The 18303-nt window shown below is 34.2% G+C and overlaps 3 protein-coding genes across 3 annotated transcripts; 1 reads left to right on the forward strand and 2 right to left on the reverse strand.

Annotated features, from left to right (window-relative positions):
* Positions 1-4270: 4270 nt before the first annotated feature.
* LOC110811170 (putative B3 domain-containing protein At2g27410) lies at positions 4271-5617 on the forward strand. Its single transcript, XM_022037585.2, has one exon. It carries the CDS (start codon positions 4329-4331, stop codon positions 5154-5156), a length of 828 nt encoding a protein of 275 aa, XP_021893277.2. The 5' UTR covers positions 4271-4328; the 3' UTR covers positions 5157-5617.
* Positions 5618-6514: 897 nt separating this feature from the next.
* LOC110811152 (Transducin/WD40 repeat-like superfamily protein) lies at positions 6515-12352 on the reverse strand. Its single transcript, XM_022037561.2, has 5 exons — positions 12231-12352; positions 11994-12120; positions 9217-9398; positions 8925-9120; positions 6515-7941 (listed from the first exon to the last, which is right to left on the reverse strand). The coding sequence occupies exons 1-5, from the start codon at positions 12236-12238 to the stop codon at positions 6919-6921; spliced, it is 1536 nt and encodes a 511-aa protein (XP_021893253.2). The 5' UTR covers positions 12239-12352; the 3' UTR covers positions 6515-6918.
* Positions 12353-13205: 853 nt separating this feature from the next.
* On the reverse strand, positions 13206-17115 carry LOC110811161 (alpha/beta-Hydrolases superfamily protein). The gene is made up of 5 exons (XM_022037573.2): positions 16540-17115; positions 15357-15393; positions 15036-15272; positions 14897-14944; positions 13206-13970 (listed from the first exon to the last, which is right to left on the reverse strand). Exons 1-5 carry the CDS (start codon positions 16839-16841, stop codon positions 13482-13484), a joined length of 1113 nt encoding a protein of 370 aa, XP_021893265.1. The 5' UTR covers positions 16842-17115; the 3' UTR covers positions 13206-13481.
* Between the last annotated feature and the right edge of the window lie 1188 nt (positions 17116-18303).

Below are 18303 nucleotides of genomic sequence, written 5' to 3' on the forward strand. Positions count from 1 at the left end.
ATGATCAGTATGACTGTGGTCATAAATCGTACCATGGTTTGGCAAGCCGGAAATGTATATGAGTAAATTGTCGTTATTTATATCTAATCTGGTCATTTCACATGGGTAGTCGAAAATTCATATCTGCCCTCAGAGATGAAAATTAAAACGATTTCGCGAAGTATGACACCAAAAATCTGAGCATTCATGATTTATTTGATTTTTTCTATTGTCAAGTATGTTGTTTGTTTTTTTATTATTGTGACTATGACATGATGTTTCCTTAATAAATAAATTATCTTAATAAGGTAGGATATGACTCTGATGTGACCTAATGGTAAGTATTTATAATGTAATTATTCATCTTTTAAATCTTATGATATTATCTAAATATTATTTTTTTTACTGAACATATAGAACTCACTCTTTCCATACTCTCCCCCCTAAAGATGAGGAAGACAATGAGGGACTGTCAGCTGACCTACCCACTGAAGTTTATGAGGATTTTGTGGATCCGTAAACCTTGAGTGCATGGTTGTTTTCGCACTCTTATGAGTCTAATAGCATAATGATAAAAGTGACCCTTTTTATATTTTGACATTTGTATTTTGTAGCAACTTCTGACCTCAGTTAATAGTGTATTTGGAACTCATATATGTTGTAAGGGATTAGTATTAATTTGCTTTGTTGTATATAATTTTTATCATGCACTCGTAATCTATTTCTGTATCTGACACCTACATGCCTTGATTAGCATATGCAATATCACAGAAAACCTCAAAGTTGGGCTCGGCGTCTTGCAGGACCGTGTGAGCTGTCTGGAAATGGGTATGACTGATAAGTTATGGTTGATAAAGGAGAACTTTCAATGCATCATCAACACCTTATGACAAATCGCAAAGGCTCTACCAGCCATTCCTTAGGGCGATCCAGGCTATCACAGTCGAACAAGGAAGAAAGAAGCTAACACCCAGAAACAGATCAACAAGGGTTTTACTCGAAACTTGCTAAGTTGGATTTTTCAACGTATGCAGGGAACGACCCCATAAAGTGGTTCAATAAGGTTGAACAATTTTTTGAGTTCTAGGGCACCACCAACCACCACCAAGTCTCTTTGGCCACCTTCCATCTTGAAGGGGAGGTCAATCAATGGTGGCAATGGCTGAAGAAAGCATACAGGGAAAAGGGCCGAGAGGTGACATGGGTTGGGTTCACAAAAGAGTTGTGGGCTCATTTTGGGCCAATAGAGTATGAAGACTTCGATGAGTCCTAATCTAAGATCTGTTAACTTAGCTCGCTAAGAGACTACAAGAAGGAATTCGAAAAATTGGGCAACCAAGTTCAAGGCTGGACCCAGCCCTCGTAGGGACTTTTATTGGCGAGCTCAAACCCAAGATAACATATAGAATAAAGATGTTTAAACCTAGGACCCTAAAGAATGCAATAAGTCTGGCCCGCATGTGCTAAGAGCAGTTGGACTGCCAAAGTAGATTGAATTGGGCGGGGTAGAGTCAACCCGACCAACAAGTAAACTCCCTACCCGACCAACCACTGTAAGGCCTAGAATCAATAGCTTCCAAGCAGTTATCATGGGAAGAAGTGCAACGCAGATGAGTACAAGGTTTGTGCTTTAACTATGGCAAAAAATTTACAATCGACAACAGATGTTGCCGACCTCAGCTACTGCTTCTGGAATGCGATGAAAAAGAAGAAGACTTCGAGCCCCCGAAGCTTGGATAAAAGGAGGAGCCCGAGAAGTCTGGTCGAGTGGAGAGATTGAAAGGTCAGGTTAAGTGAAAATACACACACACACACACACACACATATATACAAGAAAAAGAAGTAACATGGGAGAGCATTGTAGAATGGCACGATAAAAAGGAATTGACAATTTGAACCTTGAGGACAAGGTTCCTCTGAATAGGGGGTGCGAGGATAAGACCCTTATCTAGTCTTGATCACTTTTCAAGCTCAACTCTATGATAAAAGTTAATATGAAACTTAAGTAAATTTTAGAGCTTGTAAATAATCATTTAAGTTTATAAGTTTATGTTTCCTTATTAAAAGAAACTCGTACATATATATATAGATATATATATATATCTGTGAGGAGAGATGACCACAAACTCTCTCCAACTAAGGGAGTGGTCTTTTGATAAAACTAAAGAAACTGACCCAACTAAAGAATCAGTCTCAACAACAGCAAACCAAAAACATGGGCACCGGTGCAGCCATACCACGGTTTGCTCTCCATCAACTCCTCACTTTCGTAGTTGATGTGTTTTCATTTTTAATATTTATCTACTTTTTTATCATTATCTGCCTTAGAAGTAGGAAGAACGATTGTTTCTTTTCTATATTTAAAGCATGCTCGTCATGAATAAAAGGAAGATAAATTTTTTTCCAAAAAGCTCTTTTGTATTTTTCTCACCATAAGTAGAAAAACTTGAATATTCTCTTGTGACTCTGAGTGAGACCTATCACCATCATAAATTTCTTTTTTTGTCAAATGAAGAATTACAAAAAAAAAAACTTTAATTAGAGTATTTAACTTCTAAATTTTCTCAACTTTTAAAGATTTAAGATTTTAGATAATCTAGAATTACGTGACAGTAGTTTTCAAACACGTTTTAGATATACTATTAAAACTATATAGATATAATCTATATGGTATAAATACCAAAATCATACGATTTGGATGAGAATCAATAGAGTTATAAATTTTTGAATATTTAAAATATAATAAAAAGTATAAACGACTCAACCATTTTAGGCTTCCATATATCTATTTTGATATAACCTTTTTGACTGATTATTTCTTCCAAATTGTAGTTTACATATCTAGTTTATGGGTCTATGGTTATACAAGAATCATTGTCTAATTTGATTTATTTTGAGAGAACTGAATTTTGAAAACTTGTGTTAAAATAGATACTATTGAATCTAAAAATTTATGGAGATATAGAATTTAGTTATATGTCATATTTTGGAATATGTTGGTTGATCTAGGGATGATGGGCTTACGTAGATTGAAGTTGATCTATACATGCATCAGATTGGAAACTTTTATAGGTGTTAGTGATTGAGATTTTTTATTTGAAAAAATAAACTAAATTGTAGTTTGGATTATAACATACTATGCTTGGGGCTTATAAGTCGTAAAATTTTCTTTCTAATAAATTTATGTACTGCTCATGAATTAATTCTATAATTGTTATAATGTGTGTAATTATATATATATACGAGTGAGTGCCGAAATTACGTACAGCCCCAGAATTTGGAAGCAGTTTACCAAAAATCCATCTTCTTATCCAACAGCCGGCTCACTTTATCAAAAATTTATTTATTAGTTACATACTGAATTAGAGAAAGCAAATTTGTTCATATTCATTTAGTAATTAACATATTTGTTCATACTAACTAAAAACTTAAGATTAATTAATTAATACATACAATATGTTATAGTGTACAATAAATTCTAAAAAAAATATTCCAGGGCTTTCTATTAATAATATATATATATATAGAGGCCTGCATAAATATTTTATTATTTTGAGGTATTTATATAATCCTTAGTAAATGTAAATTTAATTATAATCCAAAAGTAAAACTCTATTTTTGATAAGTCCAATTTAATTTTGAACATAAAATGACAAACAGTGACTTCACTTCCATTAAAATAAAGAATTTATTAATTAAATTTTGTATGCAACACAAAATTTTCATTTAAGACAGGCAAAGTTCATGATATATTCTAATCCGATTTGGATTTAAACACTGAATTTCTTAATTAACATTAAGAATCCTAAATTTGTTAAATTAACTGGTATAAGAAACAGATTGAGAAAGTAAACCCATACAAACAAATTGTTTCAGCTATTTTTAAACCAAAACGCACAGTATTGAAGTTCCTTTAGAATTAATTGCGTACATCCGGCGCTGGCGCCCCTTAAAAAAGTTACCGTTAGAGCGCGCTCTCTCTCTCTCTGTATTCGTTTTCCTATCGGTGCAAGAAACAGGTCTTCCACGAGTCGGAATAGGAAATATTCAGTATAAATCACATTATAACTTACTTCAGTTCAGTTCGTTATTGAAGGATCCTCTTCTCCTTGCTCATCATTAGGAGACTCTCCCTGTTGTTGCTCATCATCCAAAAACAAAAAAACTCAATTCACGTCCTTGTTCAAAGAGAAACAACGATGACCAATCGGCTTACTCCCAAAGATCTGGACAGATCGGATAATGGTCCGTTCGAGAGACAGAAGGCAGAAATTGAGGGTTTCGTGGGAAAGGAACGAAAAGAGTTAGTGATCGACTTGCTCACTAAACGAGTTGTCCATGAATTCATCATGACGGGAAACAAGAAACCCGTTGCAGTGACAGTAGAAGACCCATCTCCAGCTGTAAAGACGGAATTTTCTTTCTTTGGAAATATACCGAGGAAAAAGCGAAGCAGCAGAGTACGCAAATCGGTTGCCGTTGCGGTTTCGTTCCCAGTCCTCGATACAGAGTCTGAAAAAAACATCAAGATGATCGAAGAATCGGGTCGACAACTAGAGAAGGAAAAAAATGAGGATGAGCTGAAAGTTTCCTCTCGGAAAAGGCGTTTTGAGTCAGATGAAGGAGATGGAAAAAGGGCTAAGATCCGCAAGAACCCTAAACCAGACTCATCGGAGATACCAACGGAATTGCCTGAACCATTTAAGAGTCGTCTACTGGAGATGGGCGGTAGAGATATCAAATTTGTTATGCGGAAGACGATCTTCAAGTCGGATTTGCTAAGGTCGCAGAATCGGCTTTTGATACCAGCGGGTGAAGTGAAGAGCCCGTTCCTTTTTCCAGAGGAGGAGATGAAGTTGGCTTCCAAAGAAAGCATAGAAGTTACTCTAATAGAGCCTTGTGTTGACGCCACTTGTACGTTGCCTTTGAAGAGGTGGCATATGAATAACATGCCCTATGCACTGATAGGCAGCTGGTTTAGCGTAACCCAAAGGAACAGTGAAACACTGGGAGTTGGTAGTGAAGTACAATTATGGGCATTCAGACACCAGAATTCAAGTCTTGGTATGGTTTTGGTCCCTGTTCCACAACAAGGACAAGTTACAAATCAATCTTCTGATGGGGCCTCATCATCTCGTGCTCATTCTACTGCCAACCAATCACAAGAGCAGCATTAGGAGTCTCTGCAGTATGGGCTTTCTTTTTTCTTTTTTTCAGTTCATCCCATTTAGGCTCATTACATACCAATCGTTGACCATTTATGTAATATATCTTTTGGTCAACAAGAATCTTGATCTCGACTTCCACTGCTATGGGCGGTTAGCATATTTCCCTTTTTCGTAACAATGATCGCAAATAATGAGAAAATTCAGTTAGCATGTTTTCAATGCTATAATCTCTTTTGGTTTTTTTTTTTTGGGGCCAATTTTTTAATAGTCTATCAATCTTGCATAAATAAAATAAATAAATAAATAAATAACTAAAATTCAATACTCTAAATTTAGGCATGTAGAAAACAGCTCAACGGGATTCGTGTATCCCAATTTTTCTTGAAGAAAATAGAAGGGATGGACTAACTCTGTTTCTGCGACTATATCTCCGGCAAAGGGGTTCAGGCAACTAGAACCATATATGTTTTCTAACTCAGATTTAAGCTCTTTGTACAAATCTGATTCTTATAAATTATTGTATGCTATTTTTATCTCCAAACACCACATGTTCTCATGCATAGTAGCCAAATAAAATTACCGAACAACATTTTTCTAAAATTAATTTTCTTTCTCGTCAAGAAATAAAGCTGATAGTTATTATTCTAACATGCTGAGTCCGCCGGTATTAGGAATGGGTAAAAATTCATAATTAATAAATTATCTGATTGATTTGAAAAAATAAATCCATTTTACACCAAAATATAAAACATTTGAAGATATTTCAACAATCTTAATTTCTTCAAAACAAAACTTGCATTTTGTTGTAATCAGACAGACACATAAGCTTTTCCTCATTGTCTATATTCTTTTTACGTGGTTTTTTAACCTAATAGAAAAAGCAATATGCAATTGAGTAGTTCAACTTCACCCTTACCACATAAACGCTGACTCATTGTCTTTTTTCCATTTAAATTTTAACACTTCCATTAAAATAAAGAATTTCTTAATCAATAAACATAATACTTTTATTTAATATTATACATTCTGATTAAATGGAATTTATCTCTTTTTAGTTAAAAATACATACTAATCTGATTTGGATTTAAACTCTAAATTTATTAATCAAACATTAAGAATCCTAAATTTATTAAATTAACTGGTATAAGAGAGAGATTGAGAAGGAGCAATATGTAGGATGCCAGACGAGGTTGCAAGAAAACCTGTTGGCATTTTTAACAACCAACCAGACAACCCCTAACTCTTAAAGAGTTTAAAAAAACAGGATTTTCCACACACACAAAAAATTAGGAAACTTACAGATTATAAATTGTAATTGTTTGCTATTGCAGTTTTTCAAATGCTTGATCATAAACTTCATGGAAGTATAAGTTCTAAATGCAAATATCATTTCTCTAGGTCTATTTTCAATATTTACATTCTGTTCTTGATTCAATTTTCATTGTATATCTACACAGAAAAACGTATGGGGAGTCCTAACAGATCTGCCTTTTTTATCACATTAACAATCATAAGGCAACTTCGACCGAAATGTTATAACTTCAACCCTCTTCAACATTTTCACAATGATCACCATCTTTGCACTTAAACATCCCTGCTTTTGGTGCAACAAACCGTAAACAATGTAACTCCACTTTTTCTTTTCTTGACAACCACTCTTTCTTTCTCTTTCATATTGTATGCAATTTGAAGGACAAAGAACAAGTAAAGGAGCCAGACAGAGACTTCCCTTGGATCGTAGTTTGCATATGAGCGACTCTTTAGCCTCAGGTCAGGCCCAGGTACAAACAATTCCACTCTTGTCAGCCGATGCCAGAGGCTTTCCAAGCCCGCTCCATGAACAACAAAGGACAGGAGAAGCGTGTTCCTTCAGAGTGCTCACTATATCCGCTTTAGATATTGACCATATATATACAGATCCATCAGCAGAACCAGCAGCTACGTGTCTGTCATCTGGACTGATGCAGGACCTGCTCCAATTTGATGCCACTCTATTCCCACTGGCTCTTAATGTGCCACAAACTTCCAAAGAGCGAATATCAAATAAATTATGCAAGTTGTCTCTCCCGCTAGTCAACACTGTGTTACCATTTCGAGACAAGGAGATTGAAGTAACAGCAGATGAGTGTGCAGCTACTTCACTAAGTAGCCTTCCTGATTGGATATCCCATAACCGAAGATTCCCATCAACATGACCTGAACATATTGTTTGCCCATCCATGCTGAAGCAGATTGCATTGCAGTTGCTTGGAAAAACAATTGTGTTAATGCAGTAACCTTTCTGCAAATCCCACAATTTTATGGTACGGTCATAAGCTGCACTCACAACATTACGGCTAGAAATTTTGCTCACATCTACTGCACAAACTTTATCTGTATGGCCTGTGAGAGTATGACGTACTCGCCCAGTGTTGACATCCCATACAAACAAATTGTTTGAGCTGCTCGCAGCTATTATCGATTTATTATCATGGGTAATGGTCAGATCAAGAACAGACCCAAGACAACCATAAAGGGTACGGCTTAATGATCCACTGTATGTATCCCACATTTTGATTGATCGATCCTGGCCCCCAGTGATCAACTTTCCAGTGTTGTACTCAAACAATATAGAAGCACAGCCACTTTCATGGGCATGTATCCGGTGTTTACACATTGAGGGAACTGTTGACTCTACAAAGTACTCTGCACCTTCTTCACTTTGGCGGACAATACCATCTACTTGCTGCCGAGCAAGGCTTTCTAAACCAGTTGCCTTGAGACGGTCAACCATATCTTCATAAAGTGCATTTGCCTAAATTAGTGGAATAAAAGAAAAACACAATCCATAAATCCTGTAACTAAGAGATATTGAAGATAAGGGAAAATGGTAAACTCGTAAACCTAAAATCGTATGGAAAAATGTAAAGAAAAATACTGTTTGTGGGGGTTTAGGTCTTGACTAGAGCCTCAGACTGATCGATCTTCTCATTTCAGGAATTAAATGCTCAAATTTTCACAATTACTGTAAGGCCGGGCAGTCTCCACCTTTTTGAAGAAATGCAACAGAAAACAGAACATTATGACCATGTGAACAATTTTGGCACTAATAACTAGTCGTGATGAAGAAAGAAGAGTAACAACATCGGAGCCAGTCCTCCCTCTCCTCCATTGTCAATTAAGCTAGTTAATTGGCAAAAACAATCCATGATATGAATTCTTTCAGGCAATTAAGTTTTGTCCAAACACTGTTTAGCAAAAACAACTCTGTCAATGGCTTTTCTCTTGAGTTTGAGTGCCTCTGTCACCCTTGGTGCCTCTAATGCTTTGCCCTTTCTAATTAATTTCCTTTTTCTTATACTTGTAGAGAGTCCTCTAAACTATGTATGTAACCTGATTCCAGAAATTACTAAGAATTTTTGGTAGTTTTTTCATCAAATTATGAGCATCAGATGGTGCATACGTTTCTGTTTTCAGTGGCACCTCTTAAGTTCTTCAAAGTTTAATGATCAGAAAAAGTAAGGCCTTCTCTCTGTTGGCACTTTTGAATAATTGAGGATTAATGGTTTGTTTTTGAGTTTTATGGTGAGGAGCAAGAGGCTGGGAGAAGAAAGAGAGGAAGAAGAAAATCTGGGAGATAGGCAGACAGCAGGTTTCGGGAATGAAGACTAGTACTTCCTTTGGGAGGTAATGTTTGAACCATGTTAGACATGGAAGCTTCAGTTAGTTATAACAACTTTATCTAACAGAAAGGCCAATAAAAAGGGCAAATTTCTTTTGCATAGATTAACATCAAACCTCATTAAGCCGTTCAGCATCCTGCATTTTTTGTAACATCCAGCGATCAACCAGCATCTTGTTCTCAGTCTCTGCAGTTTTAGCTTTAATTGTCATCTGTTCCAATTGCACTCGGAGTTCCTGGTTCTCAGAAAGAATTAAATCCAAAGCCTTAATCTTCTCTTCTAAGTCAACCTTTAGTTGAGAATAATCATCCCTGAAGAATGTATATATATTTCAATCATTCAAACAAATTCTCACAGTGTTTCTTACATCTTATGGGCTGGCAATAAATAGTAAGAGAAAAGGAAACCTTTTCTGTGCCAACTCTTTCTGCAACTCAGCAAGTTCAGCTTCTTTCTCTTGCAGCAGAGCTTTTGAAGCTCTGGACTCAGCTACTTCAATCACAAGTTGCTCAGATAATCGTGTTTGAGCTTTGTAGAATTGCTGAAGTTCTTGTTCTAGATTTTCTGCTTTCTCTTTCCATTCTGAGCCCTACAAAAGCCGGACAACTAAGTGATGCTATTAAGACCATTTAAAGATAAATGGGATCAAAATTTAATGCACACTTTTAATATAGAAGTTGGAACCCAAAAAAAAATAATCATACTAACATTTAGCACCAACAAAGAGCCATTTGAGGATCTCTCCAGGAAAAAACAAAAAGAATCGTTGTCAAAAAGTAATAAAAAATTTTAATGTAGGAAACGGGTACCTTTAATTGGGAATTTAATTAGCATTCACAGAGCAACTAAAATAAGATCTAAGTAAACATGTCTAAAGTTAACAAGACCAAATGAACCTCCATCTACCAGGGGAAAAAAGATCAAATGATGTCTCTTCGACAAACTGATTCAAATGACGTGGTAATATAAACAATGGTGTCTTAGGAAATTTTATTGTCATAGGAGACAGCATAGTGGACTCTCCAAGGAAATGCGAGAAAATTTTATTGTTTTAGGAGATAGCACATATTGGAAGATGAAGTGAGAGAATAAGCATGTTTTAACAGAAGGAATGATTTGTATGCTAAAAAGGAACTTCACGTGACTGGAAAAATTTTATTAACAAGGTTGTCTATATGTTTAACATCGAAAAATTAGGCTGAAATAGCTGGAATTAAACTCTCTTCAATCAAACTAAAAGAAGAAACTCCTCTCAGGTTTATCGAATTCCAAGAATTTTATCACAAGTAAACAGTAAACATGAATGAAAACTTAAATCACCATCCATGCCTAAGCTTGGACATGGGGAAATCACTACTATCCAACAGAAGCAAAGTAAATGTAGTGATATGTGGGAAATAGTTGGTTAGGTAATTTGTATTATTTGTTAAAGGTTAGGACTATAAAATAGGAAGAAGTATCTTCTAATGGCATCAAGAAATAGTACCAGAATTGTTTCTGCTATCTCCTCTCTTTGCTTCCTTTCTCTCTCCAGTTCTGTTAAATCTGATTCTATCTGATTCTTCTCTGTGATATCTCCCTCTACTGCTCCATTTATCTCTCTCTCTGTTCTTTAATTCTGTGTGTATCATTGGTATCAGAGCTAGTTCTGGTTCTATTAGAACTATAGAAATATCTATTCCTAAGAAACTAAGAAAATGAAGAAAATGGGAAAACATGTGATATTGAAAAAGATGGGATGAAAATTTGGGAATAATGAAGCAAGAAATGGGTGAAATAAGGCAAGGAATCTTTGGAATAAAGAAAGAATTGTGTGAAATCAAACAAAACTTGATCATCCTGGCTTGCAATGCTCCCATGTTCGTGATGGCAGATTCAGATAAGAACTTGGCACATCAAGAACGGGAGAAATCAGGTGCCAACTCAAATAAAGAAAATAAAGATTTGTAAGAAAATTTGTCTGAATCAAGTGTATCTTTGGAAAATACAACAGCATTTATGGAGAAAGTGATTGCCGCCAGTTTGGGAATAACAATGAGAAAGACCAGCTTGGCACCAGTAATGATGAAGATGGTTTGGAGTGTACACAAGGCTCTTGATAGGAGCAGGATACTGAAAATATGTGGTAGATCAAACCTTGACCACCAAAATCTTCATTTCTGGAGGTCTTCTCCTACTAAGGACTTTCAGACATATTTGCTAAAAAGGTTAAACTGCAAATCTTGGTAGAGGCTCAAGAAATCTGAGATTGATGAAGGATCCATACAAGTAATTCCAATCAAAATCTACTCACAACTAGGAATTTGTTGGAAAGATGTCTGGTTATATAATAAATTTTATCCAAGTAGCATCCAGCCAGTCATACAAATCCAAGTCTGAGGGAACACAACGGAAAGCATAAATATTTAGCTTGGACAACCAGTTATACTTTTAACTAATAGAATCCTTAATTCCATCATCCAACTTGAGGACAAGGTGACTTCTGTGGGGAGCAAAGTATTGATATGTGGGAAATAGTTAGTTAGGTAGTTAAAGGCTAGGACTATGACAAAGTGACTTCTGGGAGGGAAGTATTGATATGTGGGAAACAGTTAGTTAGGTATTTAGTAGATTAGTTAAAGGCGAGGACTATAAAAGTGGAAGTAAGTATCTAGTAATGGCATCAAGGAATGAAATCAGAATTGTTTCTGATATCTGTGCTCTCTTTGATTCCTGTCTCTCTCCCTCTGTTAAATCTAATTCTATTGGATTCTTCTCTGTGATATCTTCCTCTACTGCTCCGTGTGCTATAAGTTTAACAGAACCACACGCTAGAAGTTAAATCTCACACCAAAGTGTTGCGCCTTCAGTGTGGGATCGAAGTTACAGATAGGGTGAACACTGCAATCTCCAAGTCATCACTTGCGCCACAAGATTGCAACTCCAGAAATGGTGAATGACTCTGATATCATTGTTATGAGTTCAGGAGAACCACGCCCTAGCTATTAAGGTGAGAGAGGTTAACCTCTGATAAATACTACATTAAAGTCGGTCGCCTTTAGTGTGGAATCCAAGTTATTTTACCACGTAACACAAGCACCTACTGACTTGATCAAATATAAAAAATTGATAAAACTCCTAAATAATTTGTTGAAACTTGAAGAGCTCATTGTTATACGTACATGAAAAAAGAGAGAGTAAGGACCTGAGAAATGATGGGCCTAGAAAGAGCGATGAAAGCGGGCGCATGAGCTCCTTCCTCCACCAAATGCCGCTTACGCAGTGCTTTCAAGGCATGCCGTATCGCGTCCCTCGCTTTCTCTTCCTGTGACCTGAAAGTTTCACCAATTAATTAGCGAAGCAGGCTTCTGGTTAACATAATTTGAGAATTTCCCTGTAACCAAACAGAAAAGTAGAAGCATTAGGCAAAGAACTTGATTACGCTTGCATGACTATCAAATTGGATGATGATTCTGATTTGAATTAGGGTTCCACAGAGACCACGAACCTCCGAGGTAAGACTTGGGAATTGAGAAAAATGATGTTGGCAACCAGGGATATTGTGGAAGATTTTGGATTTTAAATAAAATATTTTTATTTAATTCAGATTCGAAAAAAAAAAAAAAAAGGGAAATTACGAGTAAAACCGTAATATATGATGTGAATAAAAAAATTATATTCCAATTATGCTAAATATGGATAAATTACGTCAGTTATTTTAATTCTATTGGAAACTATTCAAAATATTAATTAGAAGTGGAAAATTTTAAATAAATTGCTATTAAAAACATTGTTTATTTAAATGGTAGTAAAAATTATCGATAATGGGATAAGAAAATGATGCAATTTGGAATATATTCCTTTAATTTTAATTTTTTATTTTGGACGAGATTTCTGTTTTTTCTTATTAAAATAAGTATCAATTTTAAATAAATTCTAAATATGAGAAAACATAACTCTACTTTTTAATCATGAAATGATAAAAAAAAAAACAATTAATTTCGATTATATTATTTTAATTTTATTTAAAAAAAATTTATCGATTAATTTTTATCATTTCATAATATAATTAAAACTTGAATTTTTAAATAAAATTTTGAAAATTTATCATAGATTCAATTATTTTAAAATACCTCATGATATATTTTGAATTAAAAAAAAATTGTTTTTATAAAGTTTAGAAAACATATATACTTTGATATATAAGATAAAATCTTAATTTTTGAAATAAAGTCAAATATTTTAATATTTGTAAAGATTATTCTAGAAAGAAAATTTTCTTTCAGCTTGCAGCTCCCAAGGATTAAAATTTCTTATGAATGTAAATAAAAAAAAAAAAAAAAAAAAAGGTTGTTCAGTTCAAAATTGTAAATTGACAAATTCATAAGAAGTGAAAGCTGTAAATAGAGAGATAGGGTATTAGATTATGAGCTTCATTTCCTTTAAACAATAAGAAAGAAGAGAGGTCAGAAGTGTTGCACTAACAATAAAAGTAAACCCATCACAACCAGTAAATATATCAAACTCTACAATCCATTAACACAACATGTTACTTTGCAACTTCACACAAATCCTAAACCAATAAGTTAAAATCCCAAGCAATTTACCCATCTCTCCTTTTCTTCTTCTACTTTCTCTCTCACCTTTCAACCACAACAAACTCACAAATTTTACTAAGGATTTAATGCCTTTATCATCCACGAATTCTATCTAACCAGTCCACGCTCTTCCGTGCTCTTTCAAATTGTTGATCAATGCTTCTCCTAGATTTCTCATGGTATTCCACGCTTCTCCGTGACCTCTCCATCTGATCACACGATAATCTTAACTTCTCTAGTTTCTCAATGTTACTAAACTTGTATTCATGATATTTCAGCTTTTCGGGTCTATCGGTGCTCTTCCTTGGTTTCTCTCTACGGTCTGTGCTCTTCCTTGGACCTTCAAACCAATCAGTACTACGTCTGCCCTGTTCGATTCCATCTGTACTTCTCCTACAACTACTTCTTCGAGATGGTGATTTCTCAACCGTTGATACAAACTTCTTCAGATGCCTAATGTACTCCGGATAGAGTTCCAAATCACAGTGATTTCCACCTTTGAGCCATAAAGGCTCATATTTCTCTTGGCACATTTCCCACAACTGCTTCCCATGAGAGCAGTCAACTACATCATCTGCAGTTCCCTGAATTGCAATGCAGTAAAAAATGTCAAACAACAAAAATAAATATATTATCACAAAATTGTCTTTAAACATTTGGATACTCAGATTGCTCTGCTAAGTAAAGATGATAAACTCCTCAATTTTCTTATCCTTGAGCACTATTATACTCACCAAAATGCCTAAAAATTCTTTGTTTCTGTCTGTGACTCTGCGGGCGGACTTCATATTGTTTCCCAATTATATAATTGAGGGATAACAATGAAACCACGCACTTATTGGAGTAATTTGAAGATACAAAGTTAGTTAATAGCATTTCAAAATTGGTTTGGAACTTTTAGAGATGTAATTCTAGTAACAAAATATTAGCAGCAAGTTATATCCGAAGAGACAAATGAGATATGGGGGGCATCAATTAGGAGAAAAGTTTTCAAACTACGAACCACAGGAATTTTAAAATCTGCCAATTTATAACAAAGAAAACTACGTTTATAACAACTTGGCTCTTGGTCAAGTTGAATTACACTTATCCCAAGGGTTTACCCAAATATTGTTATCACTCATACACTCTGTCAAAATGCCAAATTTGCAAGTGAAGACCTTCTTAGCCAACAATATCTTCACAAGATTGGTTTATTAAACCATGATTGTCACTTCTATTTCTTCACACTTCAATTTTCAGAAAGATCAAGTTCCAGGCTTTTTGTGTTTTTTTTTTTTTTTTTTTTTTCTCTTCAATGACCCTAATTCATTCCTAAAATCATTCCTGAAGTAGTAGAATAATGGACAAATACGTACGAGCTTTTTCGCTTGAACTGCTATTATGTGATACTGCAAAAACTGGTTTTTTACTTATCATATTATAACTACAGCCATGCATAATGCAGAAATGTTATGAAATATATCCATTCAACTGGCAACTGCTAACATAATGAATTTGGTGTACTTACATGAATTACTAGCACAGGGCACTTAACCAATGGGATTTTGTCAATATTCTGCAAAAGAACAACATATAATCATGTTAAAAACAGAATATGCAAATATGTTTACAATAGAAGTCAATTTATTAGGGAACATAATATTTACCTTATATATGTCAAACCAGTATGTACGCTTTACAGGATACATGACTCTTAACCCAGATAGTATGGGACTATGTAGGACAACAGCTCTCAGTCGAGGCAACCGAGCAGCAAGGTCCAAGGTAGGACCACTACCAACTGACTGACCATATAGGACAATGTTTTCCTGCTTAGCACCATAATTCTCTTCAAGACACTTATATGCAGCTTCAATATCTGCATAAGTATTCTGTTCGCTGGGCTGGAAGATGACAGACCATAAGCTTTAGAAAAAGCCTTCTGATTATAGTGGACAATATATAGTTGAAAATTCATAGGACATTACCTTTCCCGATGACTGCCCATACCCAGAGTAGTCATACCTATACAAAATGAAAAACACGCTTTCAAATTTTTTTACACGTAATTCTTGGTTGTATGTAAATTAATGACATTTTATGGCCCATTGAAGAATTGAAAATCCAACAAAATATAGCCAACTTGCAGTTCACAGAGAATAAAATATCATCATTCAAAATTGCCCACCTAAATGAAAGTCACCTTCTTGCCACATGAACTTCCAAGGTTGTTGCCTATTTGAATTTTCCAGTTATTCAGTATGATATTAAAAGGATGCCTTGAAAGTTTTGGACACATTAGGAGACCTCCAGCAAAGATGATTGAAAACCACTCTATATTTGTCTTCCGTCATTGAAAGACTTCATACTAACTTAAGTTAATGCTATTAAGGAAAAAAGAAACTTACTAGATAACATATGCAGATAATGACTAACAACCGTATTCAGTATGTCTGATAGGAACAGTTGTATCTGCCAACTGTTCCAAGTCATTCATCAAAGCTTCTCCACTTCAGAGTTAAACCCAGATCCAAACGTTAACTAAGGTAAAATCATATTCATTTTAAGTATCAGAGTTATTCTCAATAATTTTTAACTCCCAAATCTGTAGTTGAATTATTGATTACTCTAAGACATTGTACTAGACGCAGTAACCAAATTCAGATTGACAAGACCGAAAGTTGAGCAAAAACATAGATCCACAATAAGAAGTCAAGCACTAACTTGATTTGATCTATCAGCAATCTAAACCTGTAAATCTCAATATCCCATGACAGTATAAGAAAGGGGTTCATTCTCTTTCACCCACTTAAACATATCAATCTTCATCAACCCATCCTTAAGACTAAACCAAAATCTCATATTTCCCCACCTAAACTCCCGAATCCCCAGCACAATGCATAAAGAAAGTTAAATCCACGAAAGCAAACCCACAAGCAGCTGTTGCTAAATAAGCAAAATTTTACGGTTAAAAAAAAAAACAAAAAACCCAAAAGAGAAACCATCTTCTTTGTAAGAGAAACTTGATCTCGCAGTTTCATAACAAGAATAGTAACGCATGCAATTGACCATAAAGAATTCAGCTTAAAAAATGTTAAAGTTTTATTTGAAGAAAAAAAGTTGTAGTGGAAAAACAAAAGGGGAAGTAGTATAGAGAGTAAGGAAGCGCACCCCATGAGATTGACACGCAAGTGAATGCTGAGTTCGATAAAGAGCTCATACATCTGGCCGATGTCAGCAGCATTTCCATGGGAGTATAGAAGAGTAGAGGTAGCCATGGGATACCTGACGTACATGGCGACGATCTCAGTGCCGCGGCGCGTAGGCAGGCGTAAAACGTCGACGTTCTCTCGGTGGGGGAAAGGGTCCATGAGCAAGAGGCCAGTAGCATCATCATTGATTAGCTTATATGACGGTGGGTTGGGTGGGAAAAATGCGAACTTTGCAGCCATTGATGAAGTCACCCCACCCATCTTCTGTTCTTCACTTCACAAACGCACTTTCTCTCTCTAAAAAAATCAGTTAGCTTGGATTGGAAGGTGAAGAAGAAGAAGAAGAAGAAGAAGATGATGATGATGATGATGATGATGATGATGATGATGATGAGTGAACATTCCTTCTCTTTTTCCCTTTCTTTTCAGAGGATGTTTCTTTTTTGTGCTTTTTTTTTTTTTTTCTTCTTCTTTTGCTCAGCAAGTAAGAGAAGGAAAGAGGAAGAGAGAGAGAGGTATGAGGCTGTTGCCTGTGATTCTGTATGATGGATTTTCTTTTTGTTATTATTTATTTATTTATTTTTAATTTTTCCTGCCCATACATTTTTTTAAGAGCTATGATATTCTCACCCTCTATTCTCCACTCACCTCCCTGAAACCATCATATCTCTCACTTTTTTTTTTCTATAAAAAAATTGTAAGTCTAAGGAGTATTATATATATATACTTTCATGTATTTCCTACAGAAGATTATGGTACAATAAATATGTAAATATCAATTAATTAATGAAATTATTATGATGCTTATGATAATTTTACTCCAATTTAAATATCTATTCTTATAATTTACATTTATTTTATTTACAATCATATTTTACTTTATTTAAATATTTGTGACTCTTATCTTACTTCTTTTTTATTTTCTTGTTTAGAATCTTACAATATTTTCTTTTTTATCTATCAAAATTAAATTCTAAATGAAAGTTTGAAGTGATTGAATTCAATAGAAAGTCTTAAACTCAACTAATTTAAATATTATAAATTCAATATGTGTATTAAAAAACGACATTAATGAACAAACGAGCCTCAATTATCATTATCAATATTTAAATTTTTAATTGGAAGTCGTTGAATATTTTCATCAAATCACTTTCTTGCAAGAAATTAATGAAGAAGAGTATATCTTTTGTGCTTGAAATATATAGGAAAAATTACATTACTCGTTTTTAAATTTAACACATTTTAAGTTTAATTATTATTTTTATTTAAATATTAAAAAAATCAAAATTGTCATATTATCAATATACAATTATAATATTATAAACGCTAATATCATTTTCTTAAATACAGTAATATTTAAATTTTAAATTAATGAACATACAAATGAAAATTTTTTTTTTAAAAAAAGACAATTTTGTATGTATTTCACCTCGTCAAACTTATAATTTATCTTTTCTTTTCATAAAATAGTTTACTTTTCATGTTGTTTACATTTTTATAAATAGAAAATTTGAATTGAATAAAATTATGTCTTCACAAAATATGTTAATAAACTTAGTTAAAGATATATAATTTTGAGTTTTAAATATTTAATAAATAATCTTAAATAAATAAGAAATAGAAGTTGCTTGAATTTCAAAAATAATATATATATATATATATATATATATATACACACACATGTATATAGAAGTAGCGAGTATAAATAGGAATATCAACAATG

Source organism: Carica papaya, chromosome 9, assembly GCF_054855325.1.
Source record: "Carica papaya isolate Zhongbai chromosome 9, ASM5485532v1, whole genome shotgun sequence".
NCBI lineage: Eukaryota > Viridiplantae > Streptophyta > Magnoliopsida > Brassicales > Caricaceae > Carica > Carica papaya.

Coding starts and splice junctions, on each gene's coding strand:
- LOC110811170 (XM_022037585.2), top strand. CDS start 4,329: ATGACGGGAAACAAGAAACCCGTTGCAGTGACAGTAGAAGACCCATCT.
- LOC110811152 (XM_022037561.2), bottom strand. Junction 9,399..11,993: donor CTAGGCCCATCATTTCTCAG/GTCCTTACTCTC, acceptor CGGCTTTTGTAG/GGCTCAGAATGGAAAGAGAA. Junction 9,121..9,216: donor AAAGAGTTGGCACAGAAAAG/GTTTCCTTTTCT, acceptor TACATTCTTCAG/GGATGATTATTCTCAACTAA.
- LOC110811161 (XM_022037573.2), bottom strand. CDS start 16,841: ATGGGTGGGGTGACTTCATCAATGGCTGCAAAGTTCGCATTTTTCCCA. Junction 15,394..16,539: donor TTGCGTGTCAATCTCATGGG/GTGCGCTTCCTT, acceptor CATTTTGTATAG/GTATGACTACTCTGGGTATG. Junction 15,273..15,356: donor ATGGGCAGTCATCGGGAAAG/GTAATGTCCTAT, acceptor GTCATCTTCCAG/CCCAGCGAACAGAATACTTA.